The sequence below is a fragment of the Scyliorhinus torazame genome, chromosome 5 (assembly GCF_047496885.1).
Source record: "Scyliorhinus torazame isolate Kashiwa2021f chromosome 5, sScyTor2.1, whole genome shotgun sequence".
NCBI classification, from domain to species: Eukaryota; Metazoa; Chordata; class Chondrichthyes; order Carcharhiniformes; family Scyliorhinidae; genus Scyliorhinus; species Scyliorhinus torazame.
Window position 1 is genome coordinate 210473159 of NC_092711.1, and position 18232 is coordinate 210491390.

An 18232-nucleotide genomic window follows, 5' to 3' on the forward strand; every position below is an offset into this window, starting at 1 on the left:
TTATTCCAGAGCTCGAGTGGGGACTTATGCAGCATCTCAAGCTGCAGCCCACGAGTGCATCTGTGGGGGCAGCACGGTAGCATTGTGGATAGCACAATCACTTCACCGCTCCAGGGCCCCAGATTCGATTCCGACTTGGGTCACTGTCTGTGCGGAGTCGGCACATCCTCCCCGTGTGTGCGTGGGTTTCCTCCGGGTGCTCCGGTTTCCTCCCACAGTCCAAAGATGTGCAGGTTAGGTGGATTGGCCATGATAAATTGCCCTTAGTGTCCAAAGTTCCCCTTAGTGTTGGGTGGGGTTACTGGGTTATGGGGATAGGGTGGAGGTGTTGACCTTGTGTAGGGTGCTCTTTCCAAGAGCCGGTGCAGACTTGATGGGCCGAATGGCCTCCTTCTGCACTGTAAATTCTATGATTCTATGACTCTATGCCATGTTTGCCAAGGCAGAAAACTATATAAACTTTGACACGGATCAGGCCCAGCAAGATGCCCGGGCATTCTCCACCATCGACAGTATACCCCAGATCCATGGGCTAATAGATGGCATGGATATCGACTTATGTGCACCGGGCCGTCTGGGAGTGCCATTTAGGAAGGAGTTCCACTCCCTAAACATCCAGCTTGCGGGCGACCACTGCATGAAGATCATGCACATATGCAGTGAGCGTGCATGCCAGCTACATCCTGGGGCAGTCAGACATCCCCGGCCTCAGAATGGCTGGTTTGCTCTTGGGTGATAAAGCTTATCGCTGAGTACCTGGTTAATGATGCCAGCACAGAGGCTGGTGACCGATACGGAGACCCGATACAACGAGGCCCATGCGGCTACCCGGTCTGTCGTTGAGTGGTGCATCGGACTCCTTAAAATGTGGTTCTGATGCCTCAATCTCTCTGGTGGTGCACTGCAGTATACCCATCAGGGTGTTGCCCAATTTATGGTGGTCTATTGTGTCCTCCACAACCTGGCACAGCAGCGGGTTTTCGTGTTGGAGGTTGGCCGTGTGCATGCGCGGCCATGGACCCAGCCATTCTCCGGCCGTTTTGGGCGCGGGAGCCGGGAATTTCTTCCGGCTCAGCTGCTCTCCCCTCACTGGTCCTGGAATCGGTGAGGGGCCGATGCCGATTTTTTCACTGTAAACCTCCTGCGAATTCTCTGTTCGAACCAGCACGTAGCCACTGAAACGGAGAATGCAGCCCATGGTGGCTAAATTTGCTGATGATACGAAGATAAGTAGAAATGTAATCTGGGTTAAGTGAATGAGCATAGACCTGTCAGAATGGAAGAAAATTTGGGAAATGTGAAATTGTCCATTTTGGCAGGATGAATGAAAAAGAAGAATACAAAGAGAAAGAATCTGAGGTGGCTCACGTCAAGTTCATATGATAGTGCAAAGGGATTATTTACACAATGTTGTTGAAACTGGGTAAATTATAGACCATTCCCATGGATTCAAAGGTTGTAGTAGAGGACATTTCTCAATGCAGCGCAGGATTGGCATAATTTCACCTTCTCCTCTATTTAGACATCCAATCTGGGCCACCAGAAGTAGCTTCTCAACAACTCCTTCATTCTAATGACACCGGGAGGCCCTCGTGCAGCTGATCCAGGTTTCTACTTTGTAGACATGGCATAATGATTACTCTAAAAGCCCACAGCAATACACCATTTTGTACTGTCAATTCAAGATGTCTGGCAAGATAAGGTTTTAGATCTGGGGTTCTTTCCATACTCTTGTGTTCGAGTGCCTTTTTGAATCATGTCCAACACCTTCCCCAACAAAGGATCTGGTAAGGTAAATTTTCGCACCTGAGAAGATGTTACCAGCACATTTTCCACATGAGACAGATAGAATATGTTGTTGAACTGTTCATCAGATTTGAGCATATCTTTGTGGACTTGTACATCTTGCAGCGGCAGTCTAGACAAAGCGTTTGTGGTTGCATGCTGTTCAGACCTCCAATATTCAATATCATAAGCGTCTGCTGACAAAATTAACCCAACATTGTAATTGGCCGCAACGAATGAAGGGATCACCTTTTGCGGCTCAAAAATGGCTGTTAAGGGATGAAAGTCGGTCAGTAGAGTAAATTGATAACCAAATAAATAATGTTGAAACCTTCAAATATCAAAAATAATGCTGAGAGCTTCTTTCTCACGTTGAGCATAATTGGACTCAGTGCCAGTCAACGTCATTGAAGCAAATACTATTGGTCGCTCTTCATCTGAAGGCATTATATGTAAGGCAATTGGCTCCAACCCCACAGGGTCATGTGCCGCAAGCAATCTGCAGCTCAGGTTTGCTTTATAACGGACCAATAATTCCGATTCCTGGGACAAAATTCTCCCCCAACGGCGCAATGTCTGCCGACAGGCGCCAAAAACGGCGCCAATCAGACGGGTATCGCGCCGGCCCAAAGGTGCGGAATGCTCCGCATCTTTGGGTGCCAAGCCCCAACATTGAGGGGCTAGGCCGGCGCCGGAGGGATTTCCGCCCCGCCAGCTGGCGGAAATGGCATTCGTTGCCCCGCCAGCTGGCGGAAATGGCGTTTGTTGCCCCGCCAGCTGGCGCGGAAATGCGGCGCATGCGCGGGAGCGTCAGCGGTGGAGACCGTTGCGGAGGCAGAAGGGAAAGAGTGCCCCCACAGCACAGGCCTGCCCGCGGATCGGTGGGCCCTGATTGCGGGCCAGGCCACCGTGGGGGCACCCCCCGGGGTCAGATCGCCCCGTGCCCCCCCCAGGACCCCGGAGCCCGCCCACGCCGCCTGGTCCCACCAATAAATACCAGCTTTGATTTACGCCGGCAGGACAGGCAATTTCTGGGCGGGACTTCGGCCCATCCGGGCCGGAGAATTGAGCGGGGGGTCCCGCCAACCGGCGCGGCCCGATTCCCGCCCCCGCCCAATCTCCGGTACCGGAGACTTCGGCGGGGGCGGGATTCACGGCGGCCAACGGCCATTCTCCGACCCGGCGGGGGGTCGGAGAATGACGCCCATGTAATTTTTGTTTAAAAGTTTGATGAGCATTCTCCCAATCCAGAGCAAGCTTGCTTGTTGCACAGCCACATCTGCAAAGTCTTCAGCCTTGTTGCTCAGTGTGGTATGAACTTTCCATAGTAATTTAATAATCCTAGAAACAACTTTAACTGAGTCACTTTCTGTGGTCGTGGAGAATCCAGCATCTCTGACATCTTCTTAGATTCTTTGTGAAGACTGTCTTGGTCTATGATGTGTCCAAGATAGTGAATAGAAGATTTTAAAAATTTGCACTTCTCTTTCTTGATCCTGAGATTATATAGTTGCAGCCTTGGAAGGGTAGGTTCTTTACATGCTCTACATTGTTTGAATCTGTAATCAAAATGTCATCCAGTTAGCATTGTACACCTGATAGCCCACTCAAGATCTGATCCATAGATTGTTGGAAGAGAGCCAGTGTTGCCCCGAATGGAAGCCTCCGATACTGAAACAGACTCTTGTGTGTTACTATGGTCAGTTACGGTAGAGACTCAATAGCTACATTCATTGGGAGAGATATATTTTGCTCATTCTTTGGCCTCTTGAGAGTCCTGCAAAAAAATCTTTGCTAAGTGGTAAAGGGTATTGATCAGCACATGTTAGAACTTTGGAAGTCCTTTTGAAATTCCCACGTATTCGTACTCAGCCATCCTTCTATAAGGAAGGGATGCTTGGGGATGCCCAATCGCTGGTGGCACCAGGCTCAAAGACTCCTGTCTTCAGTAACCTCTCGAGTTCCTTTTCCAAATCAGGCCCGTAACTCCTGTAACGACAAGGAAAAAGAGAAACATATTAACACAGTGGTATGATGCATCAGTGAGTTCAATGTTCAAACAGGCTCATAAGTCCAGCCTAGTAGGTGGGCGACGAATTCGGGTTGACCGCCTCAAGGGTGGGTCAGGATTCAGCGGCTGAGGAATGGGCCTGGCCACGGGCGATGACGGAATGGGCATGGTGGCAGGAAGCTCCACGAAGTCGATATCAGGAACAACAGGAGGGCGTGGCACCGGTGTAAGTTGCCGTAGCGAGCGTGGAAGCAGGCGAAGAGCCCGGCGATTGCGCCTGCGAATGGAGCCATCAGGCATGCGAACCAGGAACGAGGGGGGAGCCACGTGTCGGAGAACTTCGGCAGGTGCTGACCAGCCACCTTCTGGTAGGTGGATGCGGGCGTCGTCCCCAGGCGCTAGGGTGGGAAGATCAGTTGCCAGTGTCATGTGCCACCTTCTGGCGAACGTGCTGCTGTCGCATCCTGTGCAGTATTGGAGCATGGTTGGTTGTGTGGACCAAAATGGATTGCACAGTGGTCCTGAGGGCGCGACCCATCAACAGCTGGGCTGGTGAGAGGCCAGTGGCTAGTGGGGCCGAGCGATAGGCTAGCAGGGCTAAGCAGAAATCCGATCCGGCAGCAGCAGCCTTGCAGAGGAGCCGCTTGACGATGTGAATGCCCTTCTCCGTCTTTCCATTGGACTGGGGATGCAGAGGGCTGGACGTCACGTGTGTGAAGCCATACGAAGCAGCAAAGGAAGACCATTCCTGGCTGGCAAAACAAGGCCCATGGTCCGACATGACAGTAATCGGCATGCCGTGGCGAGCGAAGGTGTCTTTGCAGGCCCTTATGACAGCGGACGATGTCAAATCGTGCAGGCGTATGACCTCTGGATAGTTTGAAAAGTAATCTATGACGATTACATAGTCCCTGCCGAGCGCATGAAAAAGATCCACACCCACCTTTTCCCAGGGGGACGTCACCAGCTCATGGGGCTGAAGCGTCTCAGGAGGTTGCGCCGGCTGAAACCTTTGGCAGGTGGGGCAGTTGAGCACCATATTGGCAATGTCATCATTGATGCCCGGCTAGTATACCGCCTCTCGGGCCCTCCGTCTGCACTTCACGACCCCCAGGCGGCCTTCGTGTAGTTGGTCAAGGACCAGCTTGTGCATGCTGTGTGGAATCACAATCCGGCCCAGCTTTAGGAGGACACCATCAATGACGGCCAAGTCGTCTCTGACATTGTAGAACTGCGGGCACTGTCCTTTGAGCCACCCTCCCGTCATGTGATGCATCACACATCTTGTAGAAGGGGGTCAGCCACAGTCTCCCGGCGAATACGGGCCAGACTGGAGTAATCGGCTGGTAGATTTGTCGATGTGAAGGCCACCTGCGCTTCGACCTGACAGACAAACCCCTCCGAGTCGGGCGGTGTGCTCACTGCTCTAGATAGGGCATTCGCAATGATAAGGTCCTTTCCCGGGGTGTAGACCAGTTGGAAGTCGTACCTCCTAAGTTTGATTAGGATACGCTGGAGGCGAGGGGTCATCTCGTTCAGGTCCTTATGTATGATGCTGACCAGGTGGCGATGGTCAGTCTCAATGGTAAACTGGAGGAGACCATACACGTAGTCATGGAACTTGTCTATTCCGATTAGCAAACCCAGGCACTCCTTTTCGATCTGCGCGTAGCACTGTTCTGTGGGGGTCATGGCCCGCGAGGCATAGGCGACCGGGGCCCATGACGCAGTGTCATCCCGTTAAAGGAGTACCACCCCAATGCCGGACTGGCTGGCATCAGTCGAAATTTTAGTGTCATGAGATGTGTCGAAAAGCGCCAATTCCGGGTCTGTGGTAAGCTTAATCTTGAGCTCCTCCCATTCCTTCTGGTGTGCGGGCAGCCACTGGAACTCCGTGAACTTCTTGACTAGGTGGCGAAGAGCCGCCGTGTGGGAGGCAAGGTTGGGAATGAACCTCCCCAGGAAGTTGACCATGCCTAGGCAGCGTAGCACTGCTTTCTTGTCTGCCGGCTGCGGCATGGCTGTAATGGCGCTCATCTTGTCTGCATCCGGACACATACCTGACCGGGATATGTGGTCCCCCAGAAACTTTAGCTCGGTTTGGCCGAAAGAACACTTGGCTCGGTTGAGGCGCAGTCCGTTTTCCCGTATCCGTGCAAAGACGCGCTGGAAACGATTGATGTGGTCCTGTGGTGTGGTGGACCAGACGATGACATTGTCAACGTAGATGCGCACCCCTTCGATGCCCTCCATCATCTGTTCCATGATCCTGTGAAAGACCTCGGATGCCGAGATGATGCCAAACGGCATTCTGTTATCGCAGAACCTGCCGAAAGGAGTGTTGAAGGTGCACAGCTTCCTGCTGGACTGATCCAGTTGGATCTGCCAAAAACCCTTCGAGGCATCCAGCTTTCTAAAAATTTTAGCCCGGGCCATTTTGCTCGTTATCTCTTCCCGTTTGGGTATGGGGTAGTGTTCCCTCATTATGTTGTTGTTCAGGTCTTTCGAGTCAATGCAGATCCAGAGTTCGCCAGAGGGCTTCTTAACACACACCATGGAGCTGGCCCATGGCGTGGGCTCCGTGACCCGGGATAGCACCCCTTGGTCCTGGAGTTCCTGCAGCTGCTGCTTGAGGCGGTCCCTGAGTGGCGCTGGGACCCTGCAAGGTGCGTGAATGTCTGGTTTGAGTCGTATTCTGTAGGTATAGGGCAGTGTGTCCATGCCCTCGAATGCCTCCTGGTTGTGGGCGAGGAGCGAGTGGAGCTGTGCCCTAAACTCTGCATCCGGGAAGTCTGATGTGCCTTCTGGAGACAGAGCGTGGGCCCGCTGCACGAGGTGGAGAACCTTGCATGCCTGTGCGCCTAGCAGGGAGTCCTTTGATGATCCGAATATTTCGAAGGATAGTGTGGCCGTGTATGTGTTGTGTGTCACCTGGAGCTGGCAGGATCCCATGGCTGGGATAACGTTTCCGTTGTAGTCGACCATCTTGCAACGGGATGGCCGAATTGGTGGTCTGACCTTCAAGGCGTAGAAGGCTGACCATGCAATTAGGTTGGCGGAGGCACCAGTGTCCCAACGGAATGTTATCGGTGATCGGTTGACCGTTAGGGTGGCACACCATTCATCACCCGGATTGACACTGTTCACTGGCCTCGGCTGGTGGGTCCTGCTTGGAGACATCCGATCCTTATCAATGACCGCAACACGGAAGGCGTCCCGGTCGTCTGTGTCACTGGTTTCGATGTCGTCTGGGTACGACTCGTTGCACGGAGGCTGAATGGTCCGCACGTCCCTGCGTGTGTCGGAATTGGGGAGCGTTGGCAGGTTGAGCTGCTCGACAGCAGGCAGTGTAGTGGCCCATCTTGCCACAGCGGAGGCATTGTCACTTATTTGCCGGACATTGCCGCTTTAAATGTGCGGCTCCACAGTCACCGCACGTCGTGACGTCATGGTGTTCGTTGCGTCACCGCGCATGTGTAGTTCGGTCTTGCGTCGGGCGCGCCTGCGCATCACGTCCCTCAGCGTCTACGTCTTTTTTGGTGCGCACAAACGTGGGAGGCCGCGGAAAGCACGCAAAATGGCCGCCCTCATCCGGGTCGCCGGCCGGGAGGAACTCGATCGCCTGGACCCGCTCAGCCTCGCAGGACCCCTGCCATGCCGATTCGGCTGCTTGAAACTGGGCGTAGCGGCTGGTCGCGTTTTCATGAAGGCCGCAGGCTTCGATAGCGGAGGCCTTTTATTTTGAGGTGCTGGTGGCGTAGGGTGTCCGAGGTGACCCCAAAAACAATCTGGTCCCGAATTATTGAATCGGAGGCGGCGTCGTAACCGCAGGACTGCGCGAGGATACGGAGACGTGTCAGGAAAGATTGAAAAGGCTCATCCTTACCCTGCAGGCGTTTAAACAGCTTCCAGTGGACGCCGAGGTTTCCAGCGATTTGTAGCGGCTGCGGCGTGCTGACGGTGTCCATGGCGCAGGATGGCGGATTCCTGAGGATGCGTAGGTAGGTCTCACAGTTACCAGGTTCCAATCCTGGTACTATGTCGTGTTGTGTTCTCTGCTCCATAGACGAACCAACATGGTTGCGGATGGTACAACTCAGTTTTATTACTAACAATACTTACAATGATAAACTGGTTACTGTGGTTCGTTCATTACCCTTGAATCTGTGGACCTATCCCTAACACTATCTTGGAGTGGCACTCAGCACATGGTGGTTGTCTGAGTCGCTTGCTGTGAGCTCTGTTCCCTGAGCTGTCTCCTGCTGGAATGAACGGGAAGTGTTGTGTTCCCCGTTTTATAGTGTGTATGCTCTTGCCTGTGATTGGCTGTGGTGTTGTGTGTGTATTGATTGGTCCGTTGATCTGTCCATCAGTGTGTATGTATGTTTGCACCATGATGTTTACCTGAATATCATGACAGCTTCCACAATCGCTTCAGCAGCACAACTACCTCGGCATTTGTCCTCAAGACCACATTGCAATGGCAGATATTTCAATTTCTGACCATATAGCGATTCAGGGAAAAATGATACTGCAGCACGTGTATCACTTCCATCTGAAAAGTGTTTCCATTTAATTTTGGATAAACCCAAAATCATTGCTGATTTCCATGGACTGCTAGAACGCCAAGCTTTAATTCCTTAAACTGACTTGACACTTTGGTATTTGTGAATCTTCAGTTGGATCGCTTAATTGGTAACCTCGCTCTGGAGACTTTGTAGTACTTTTCTTGGTACATTCCTTTTGTGCTGATGAGACTTGATGCGACCAGCATGACTTGTGAACGTGACCAACTTTACCACAATTTTTACATTTGCTTTCCTTGCTCCAGCAATCTCCAGCCGTATGTCCCGCCTGGTTGCAGCGATGACTTGGTAGGTTCTTGGTGGATCTGCTTCCCACAGATTCCATCTCATGGACTTTAGCTCGAACTCCACTCAGCAAAGTGTCTCTCACAGCAAGTTGCACAGACATTGTTATCTCCATAACAGACTTTCGAGTTAACACACCTTCAATCAGCAATTTCCTTGGGATGGCTCCATTCCTGAGACCACAAACTGGTCGGACGTGAAGTGTTTCATCCAAAACCTGGCCAAATATGCAGAACCTTTCCAGTTTTTGTCGCGATGCAGCAAATTTGAAATATTTTCCCCTTTCTCCTGTGCACAACACTATTAATAGTGGTCGGGACGAGAATAATAATAATAATAATAACCTTTTAATGTCACAAGTATGAAGTTACTGTGAAAAGCCCCTGGTCGCCACATTCCGGCGCCTGTTCGGGTAAGCTGGTACGGGAATTGAACCCGCGCTGCTGGCCTTGTTCTGTATTACAAGCCAGCTGTCTAGCCCACTGAGCTAAGTCTTGCAAAACAATTATAAACTTATTATATGACTTGTTTCCAGGTTTATCTGGGGGTACTAAATTCTGTAGTCACATGAATGTTTTTCTCCTAAGTAAGCTGATAAAAGTCACAGATTATAGGTCTGGTGGTGTCTGGCAGCCTTTAAGTAATGACGAGAACCTTTCCTCATCAGAGTTCCATGTCTCTTTCTCCTCATCAAATGCATCCATGGCGCCTTTTCTTCCCACCATTTTTGGATTGTAGCTCCCTGATCTGTGTTACTCAGCCTTCAGCTTGTCTCCCCTGACATTTATTTTCTCTCTGTTAAAGCAAATAAACTCACAGCGCACAAGCAGACTAGCTGTTTCTGTGCCCCACTATTTCCGGGCAGTAGGTTGCAGAGTCGACGGCCCCAAAGGTTTGCGTTGCCGTGGCCCATTTCAGTGCCTCATGCATATTCTCCACATCTCTGCCCACTACAAATGGTAAGTTACTGAAAGCTTTGGTCCTCTGTTTGAAGTAATCCCCCAGTAACTCACAGTTGTCTGCTGAATTTTTTTTCAGAAAGCCCTATACTTGCACTAGCGGTTGACACAGTCGACTATATTTTTCGCCGAAACCCCTCGACAAACAGTACAGTGTACAAGTATTTACCTCAGAGTTGTTTTAACTTGCTACAACAATGATTTGCCTTGGAAGTCGAGAAAATTTCTCCTGACCTCATGGCTGGTGCATGGACCTCGATCTCTGTCGCTGTTTCCTTCTTCTGGCTCAGAGATTTGCAGTCGAAAATTGTTTTCCTCCTGTTTTTGTACGACCCAAATTTTGTCGCCTGTTACTATTTTGTTATGTTAGTTTGTTGTAGCCGTAAAGAGAAAGAATCAGAGGTGGCACACGTCGAGTTCGTATAGCATAGTGCAAGGGGTTTATTTACAAGATGCTGCTGAAACAGGGTACACAATCCCGCAAAAGGCGTTACACATGACTTTACACCAGCCAATGGTGTTATTCTGGTACGTAACAAATCGCAAAAGGTTGGTGTGCAGGTAATTAGGAAAGCTGATGGAATGTTATTGTTTATTGTGAGGGGAATTGAATACAAAATTACAGAGATTATGCTTCAGTTGTACAGCTGTTGTGAGACTACATGGGGCGGCACGGTAGCATAGTGGTTAGCACAATTGCTTCACAGCTCCAGGGTCAGAGGTTCGATTCCCGGCTTGGGTCACTGTCTGCGGCGTCTGCACATTCTCCCCGTGTGTGCGTGGGTTTCCTCCGGGTGCTCCGGTTTCCTCCCACAGTCTAAAGATGTGCAGGTTAGGTGGATTGGCCATGCTAAATTGCCCTTAGAGTCCAAAAAAAAAGGTTAGATGGGGTTTATGGGTTACGGGGATACGGTGGAGGAGTGGTCTTAGGTAGGGTGCTCTTTCCAAGGGCTGGTGCAGACTCGATGAGCCGAATGGCCTCCTTCTGCACTGTAAATTCTATTATGATTCTATTATACACACCTGGAGTACTGTTTCCGGTATTGGTATTTAAGGAAGGATGTGAATCTGTTGAAAGTAATTCAGAGAAGGTTTATCAGACTAATCCCTGGATTGGGAATGTTCTCTTATGAAAACAGGTTGCAGAGGTTGGGCCTGTATCAGCTGGAGTTTAGAAGAGTAAGAGACAACTTAATTGAAATATATAAGATCCTGAGGGGTTGTGACAGGGCCGACGTGCAGAGGATGTTTCCTCTTGTGGGAGAATCTAGAACCAGAGGCCGCTGTTTAAAAATAAGGGGTCTGCCATTTCAGACAGAGGTGAGAAGAAATATCTTCTCTCAGAGGGTCATGAATTTTTGGAACTCTTCCTTCTCAACTTTGCTCCTCGCCTGAGGTGTGGTGACCCTCAGGTTAAATCACCATCAGTCAGCTGTCTCTCAAAAGATGTGTGCTGCCTATGGTCCTCTGGGACTAAGGTGCCTTTTCATTTTTCATTCATATGTTCGTATGTTAGGTGTGGTATTATCAAGTATTACAGTACCCAAGAGGCCGAAGACCATTGGTTAAACCTAGGAGTTTATCATTGGCTGTTGGTATGTAGCTCCGCCTTGACAGGCAGGGTATAAGAACCGGTGCCGTCCCAGCAGCCCTCACTTTCTGTACCGAAGCTGCTGGGGAACAGTTCTAGTCGATTAAAGCCTTCAGTTATGTTACAACCTCGTCTTTGAGTGTAATTGATCGTGCATTAATTTAATCAACTAGACTTAAGTTGGAAGGATGGATCTCCGAATCAAGACGGAGTGTCTACAACTCAGCCCCCACACAGAGAACTCGGCAGCGATATTTAAGCACTGGCTGGCATGCTTTGAAGGCTACCTCGAGACAGCCCGAGGCACCCCCTCAGGAGAACAGAAACTGCATCTCCTGCACTCGAGAGTAAGCCCTGGGATCTTCACCCTCATCGAGGAGGCGGAGGACTTCGATGCTGCGATCGAACTGTTAAAAGGACATTATATCCACCCTGTAAACCAGGCCTACGCACACATCAACTGCTTGCAACTAGGCGGCAAAGCCTCGGGGAATCATTGGAGGACTTCTACCATGCGCTACTGGTGCTGGTCAGAAACTGTGGCTGCCTGCATGTTTCGGGGAGCAAGCACATGGAACTTCTAATCCGGGATGCCTTCGTAGCAGGTATGAGCTCCTCAGAGATCTGCCAAAGACTCTTAGAAAAGGACACCATGGGACTGAGAATGGCACGAGCCCTGGCAGGGTCCATGGATGTTGCCTCCAGAAACACGCAGTCCTTTGTGCCCAACCGCGCGGTGGCCCCCTGGGCTGCGTAACATCCCGCAGCGGCAGCCCCACTGACCTTCCCCGTGTCCCCGCAGGCCTGCGCTGTAAGATGGCCCGCTAACTCCGTCGGGCCCCACTGTTTCTTCTGCGGGCAGGCGAAGCATCCCCGCATGCACTGCCCGGCCCACACGCGACAAGATCTTACGGTGGAGGATAGAACTCTCCACCTACAACTACGAGATCTTGTATCGTCCCGGGAAGCTAAACGAGCCTTCCGATGCCCTGTCCTGCGGCACGTGTGCCACCGCACAAGTGGACTGCCTCCAAGCCCTCCACGGGGACCTCTGCCACCAGGGGGTCACACATTTTTTCCACTTCATTAAGACCCGCAACCTGCCATACTCCATCGAGGAGGTCAGGACAGTCACCAGGGACTGCCAAATCTGCGCGGAGTGCAAACCGCATGTCTACCGGCCAGAGAGGGCGCACCTGATAAAGGCTTCCCGTCCCTTTGAACGCCTCAGCATGGACTTCAAAGGCCCCCTCCCCTCCACCGACCGCAACACGTATTACCTGAACGTGATTGACGAGTACTCGCGGTTCCCATTCGCCATCCCCTGCCCCGACATGACCGCAAACACCATCATCAAGGCCCTCCAGGGTATCGTTACACTGTTCGGGTTCCCCACGTACATACATCGTGATAGGGGGTCCTCCTTTATGAGCGACGAACTGCGCCAATTCCTGCTCAGCAAGGTCATCGCCTCAAGCAGGACGACCAGTTACAACCCCCGGGGAAACGGGCAGGTAGAGATGGAGAACAGAACGGTCTGGAAGACCGTTCTACTGGCCCTACGGTCCAGGAATCTCACAGTCTCCCGCTGGCAAGAAGTCCTCTCGGAGGCCCTCCACGCCATCCGGTTGCTGCTCTGTACAACTACCAATCAGACACCTCATGAACGTCTCCTTGTCTTCCCCAGGAAGTCCTCCTCCGGGACGTCGCTCCCAACCTGGCTAGCAACACCCAGACCCATCCTGCTTCGGAAGCACGTGCTGGCGCACAAGTCGGACCCGTTGGTCGAGAGGGTCCAACTGCTGCACACTAACCCCCAGTACGCCTACGTGGCGTTCCCTGACAGCTGGCAAGATACAGTCTCCCTCCGGACCTGGAGCCCGCCGGAACCCCATGCGCACCCGAACCATTACCCCCACCTCCCCCCCCACCCCCACCCCCACCCCCACCCCACAGCACCTCACTGGAGGGTCAGTCCTCCCACCACTCCTGCTTAGGCCATCCCACCCACCGACGCCCCCTACAGGCGCCCCCCTCTAGGCCCAACCGTTGGCCCCACTAGCGCCATCTAAGGGTGACGAAGCTGCCATCGAGGCCGACACCACGCTCCTGGAGTCGCAGACGCTCGGACCCCCACCAGAATCACCACCGAAACCCAGACGATCCAGGAGGATGACCAGGCCACCCAACCGACTGATTGTTTCACTGTAGCTATAACCGTAAACATACACTGAATGTATATATCTTCCACGCTTGTAGAATATTCTCGACAACTCTGTAAAGAGGTATCACTTTACCTCCGAATCTGATCATACCATGTAGATGCAATTGTAACCACTGGCCACCATTCTCGCTGGACTCCTTTTTAACAGGGGGTGAATGTGGTATTATCAGGTATTACAGTACCCAAGAGGGTGAAGACCATTGGTGAAACCTAGGAGTTTACCATTGGCTGTTGGTATGTAGCTCCGCCTTGACAGGCGGGGTATAAGAACCGGTGCCGTCCCAGCAGCCCTCACTTTCTGTACCGAAGCTGCTGTGGAACTGTTCGAGTCGATTAAAGCCTTCAGTTATGTTACAACCTCGTCTTTGAATGTAATTAATCATGCATCATTAGGTTTTCCACATCGTTACTAATGGACTCCTTTATCGTTTTAAAACATTTCTATTTATTCACTCATCAAGACGTACGGAATACAAGCCAACATTATGGGCCCGGTCAAATGGCCTCGTCGCGCCCGACTTGGGACGCAATGAGGGTGTTAAATCTCGCCAGAGGCTTCTCGCGAGTTTTGTGACACCTGTGATGCCTCAGGAGATCTCGTGAGATGTCATTTGCAGAAAAAGACCAATGGTTTGCTCGACCAACAGATTCAGGTCAAAGAATTGATTTCAAATCAGTAGTTCCCAATCTAATCTTCTGTTTGTTGTTTCATTTTAAGGTATGGGGATCACTATGGTCTTTATGAGCTTAATTTCTACCATCCCCTACACCGTCATCATCGCCTACAGCCTGTACTACTTGTTCGCCTCCTTCCAATCCCCCCTGCCATGGACAGACTGCTTCAGCTGGTGGGGCGCAGATGAAACATGCAGCAGGACTCCTAAAGGTACTGTCTGAACGTCTATCGGGTAAAGTATAGAGATCGACTGTTCATTCCTCAATCTGACATACTGAATGGGAGAGGAAAATGGACAATAGTTTCAGTGACCATCTTCATTGTGATCACATAGCAGAGATACTGGGACAGGAATCAGCAGCAGCGGCAGCAATCATGTCACCGAGTCACCGGGATTGCAGGATAATAAGTAATGAATAAAAAATTAATGATGGCAATATTTTAAAGAAAACAGATCATCTGAGAAGGTGACTGAACAGGTAGACGAGGGTAGAGCAGTTGATGTGGTGTATATGGATTTCAGCAAAGCGTTTGATAAGGTTCCCCACGGTAGGCTATTGCAGAAAATACGGAGGCTGGGGATTGAGGGTGATTTAGAGATGTGGATCAGAAATTGGCTAGCTGAAAGAAGACAGAGGGTGGTGGTTGATGGGAAATGTTCAGAATGGAGTTCTGTCACAAGTGGAGTACCACAAGGATCTGTTCTGGGGCCGTTGCTGTTTGTCATTTTTATCAATGACCTAGAGGAAGGCGCAGAAGGGTGGGTGAGTAAATTTGCAGACGATACTAAAGTCGGTGGTGTTGTCGATAGTGAGGAAGGAAGTAGCAGGTTACAGAGGGATATAGATAAGCTGCAGTGCTGGGCTGAGAGGTGGCAAATGGAGTTTAATGTAGAGAAGTGTGAGGTGATTCACTTTGGAAGGAAAAACAGGAATGTGGAATATGTGGCTAATGGAAAAGTTCTTGAAAGTGTGGATGAGCAGAGGGATCTAGGTGTCCATGTACATAGATCCCTGAAAGTTGCCACCCAGGTTGATAGGGTGGTGAAGAAGGCCTATGGAGTGTTGGCCTTTATTGGTAGAGGGATTGAGTTCCGGAGTCAGGAGGTCATGTTGCAGCTGTACAGAACTCTGGTACGGCCGCATTTGGAGTATTGCGTGCAGTTCTGGTCACCGCATTATAGGAAGGATGTGGAGGCTTTGGAACGGGTGCAGAGGAGATTTACCAGGATGTTGCCTGGTATGGAGGGAAAATCTTATGAGGAAAGGCTGATGGACTTGAGGTTGTTTTCGTTAGAGAGAAGAAGGTTAAGAGGAGACTTAATAGAGGCATACAAAATGATCAGAGGGTTAGATAGGGTGGACAGTGAGAGCCTTCTCCCGCGGATGGAAATGGCTAGCACGAGGGGACATAGCCTTAAACTGAGGGGTAATAGATATAGGACAGAGGTCAGGGGTAGGTTCTTTACGCAAAGAGTAGTGAGGCCGTGGAATGCCCTACCTGCTACAGTAGTGAACTCGCCAACATTAAGGGCATTTAAACGTTTATTGGATAAACATATGGATGATAATGGTATAGTGTAGGTTAGATGGCTTTTGTTTCGGTGCAACATCGTGGGCCGAAGGGCCTGTACTGCGCTGTATTGTTCTATGTTCTATGTTCTATTGCTAGTCGTGTTGCTAATGAGCAAAGTGTAAGAACATGAGTCTCTTTCTACTTTAATTCTCAGTTTGTCACGTAGTCTATAATTCTTTCTTTTGCTTCATTTGTCAATTGTTTCTCTCACTCTCTCTCTCTTTGTTGTTGTGTATCACATTGACTCTCTTGTCTTTGTATCTCTGTGTTTGTGCAGGAATCTTTTTCTCACTTTTAGTCATTGCGGGTGTGATGGCATAGTGGTATTGTGTACTTGACTCATAATCCAGAGACTAATGATTTGGGGATCCGGGTTCGAATCCCACAGCAAGTGGCGGAATCTAAACTCAATAAAATACCTATAATTAAAAGTCTAATGATGACCATGAAACTATTTTTGCTGGTTGTAAAAACCCACCAGATTCACTAATGTCTTTTAGGGAAGGAAATCCTTACCTGGTCTGGCCTACATGTTACTCCAGACGCACATGGTTGACTCTTCAATGCCCTCTGAAATGGCCCAGAAAGCCACTCAGTTGCGTCCTGCCGCAAAGAAAACACAAAAAACGAATGAAACAGGACGGATCACCCAGCATCGAACTAGGCACCAGAAACAGCCATGGCAAACCCAGTCCCACCAAACTTGCAAAGTCCTCTTTACTAACATCTGGGGAATTGTGCCAAAGTTGGGAGAGCTGTCCCACAGACTAGTTAAACAACACCGTCATGCTCACAGGATCATACCTTACAGACAATGTCCCTTATGCCATTATCACCATTCCTGGGTATGTCCTGTCTCACCGGCAGGACAGACTCATCAGAGGTGGACGCACAGTGGTATACAGTTGGGGGGGGGGGGAGCTACTCTGGGAGTCCTCAACATCGACTCTGAAGTCTCATGGCTTCAGGTTAAACATGGGCAAGGAAACCTCCTGCTGATTACCACGTACAAGCCACCATTCGCTAATGAATCAGTGCTCCTCCATGTTGAACACCCCTTGGAGGGTGGCAAGGGTGCAGCATATGCTCTGGATGGGGGACTTCAATGTCCACCTCCAAGAATTGCTCAGTAGTACCACTACAAACCGAGCTGGCTGGGTCCTAAAGGACATAGCTACTAGACTGGGACTGAAGCAGGTGGTGAGGGAGCCACCAAGAGGGAAAAACATACTTGACCTCATCCTCTCCAATCTGCCTGCTGCAGAAGCATCTGTTCATGACAGCATCAGTAGAAGTGACCGCCGCACAGTCCTTGGGGAGACAAAATCCCGTCTTCACATTGAGGATACCCTCCATTGTGTTGTGTGGCACTACCACCCATGCTAAATGGGATGGACTTCGAACAGATCTGGCAATGCAAGACTGGGTATCCATGAGGCGCTGTGGGCCATCAGCAGCAGCAGAATTGTATTCAACCACAATCTGTAACCTCCCCGCCCGGCATATCCCCCACTCCAGCATTACCACCAAGCCAGGGGATCAAACCTGGTCCAATGAAGAGTGCAGGAGAGCATGCCGGGAGCAAGGCAGCACGGTAGCATAGTGGTGAGCACAATTACTTCACAGCCCCAGAGTCCCAGGTTCGATTCCGGCTTGGGTCACTGTCTGTGTGGAGTCTGCACATCCTCCTCGTGTGTGCGTGGGTTTCCTCCGGGTGCTCCGGTTTCCTCCCACAGTCCAAAGATGTGCAGGTTAGGTGGATTGGTCATGATAAATTGCCCTTAGTGTCCAAAATTGCACTTAGTGTTGGGTGGGTTACTGGGTTATGGGGATACGGTGGAGGTGTGGGCTTGGGTAGGGTGCTCTTTCAAAGAGCCAGTGCAGACTCGATGGGCCGAATGGCCTCCTTCTGCACTGTACATTCTATGAACACCAACACCAGGCATACTGAAAAATGAGGCATCGACCTGGTGAAGCTACAACACAGGACTACTTGTGTGCCAAACAGTATAAGCAGCAAGTAATAGACAGACTAAGTGATTCCACAACCAACACATCAGATCTAAGCTCTGCAGTCCTGCCACATCCAGCTGTGAATGTTGATGGACAATTAAACAACTCACTGGAGGAGGAGGCTCCACAAATATCCCCAACCTCAATGGTGGAGAAGCCCAGCACATAAAAGACCAGGCTGAGGCATTTGCAACAATCTTCAGCCAGAAATGTCAAGTGGATGATCCATCTCGGTCTCTTCTGGAGGTCCCCAGCATCACAGATGTCAGTCTTCAGCCAATACGATTCACTCCACGTGATATCAAGAAACGGCTGAAAGCACTGGATACTGCAAAGGCTTTGGGTCTTGATAATGTTCAGGCAATAGTGCAGAAGACTTGTGTACAGAACTTGCCGCACCCCTAGCCAAGGTGTTTCAGGACAACTACAGCACTGTCATCTACCGGCAATGTGGAAAATTGTCCAGGTGTATACTATACACAAGAAAGAGGCCAAATTCAACCCAGCCAATTACCACCCCATCAGCC

At 50.6% G+C, this 18232-nt stretch overlaps 1 protein-coding gene across 1 annotated transcript in view; it reads left to right on the forward strand.

The window, feature by feature from the left end:
• Positions 1-18232, forward strand: part of LOC140418107 (sodium- and chloride-dependent neutral and basic amino acid transporter B(0+)-like) — a 111359-nt gene that overhangs the window by 13378 nt on the left and 79749 nt on the right. Inside the window, exon 3 of the mRNA XM_072501525.1 lies at positions 14160-14327. Coding sequence (XP_072357626.1) covers positions 14160-14327 — 168 coding nt within the window. The remainder of the gene's footprint in view (positions 1-14159; positions 14328-18232) is intronic.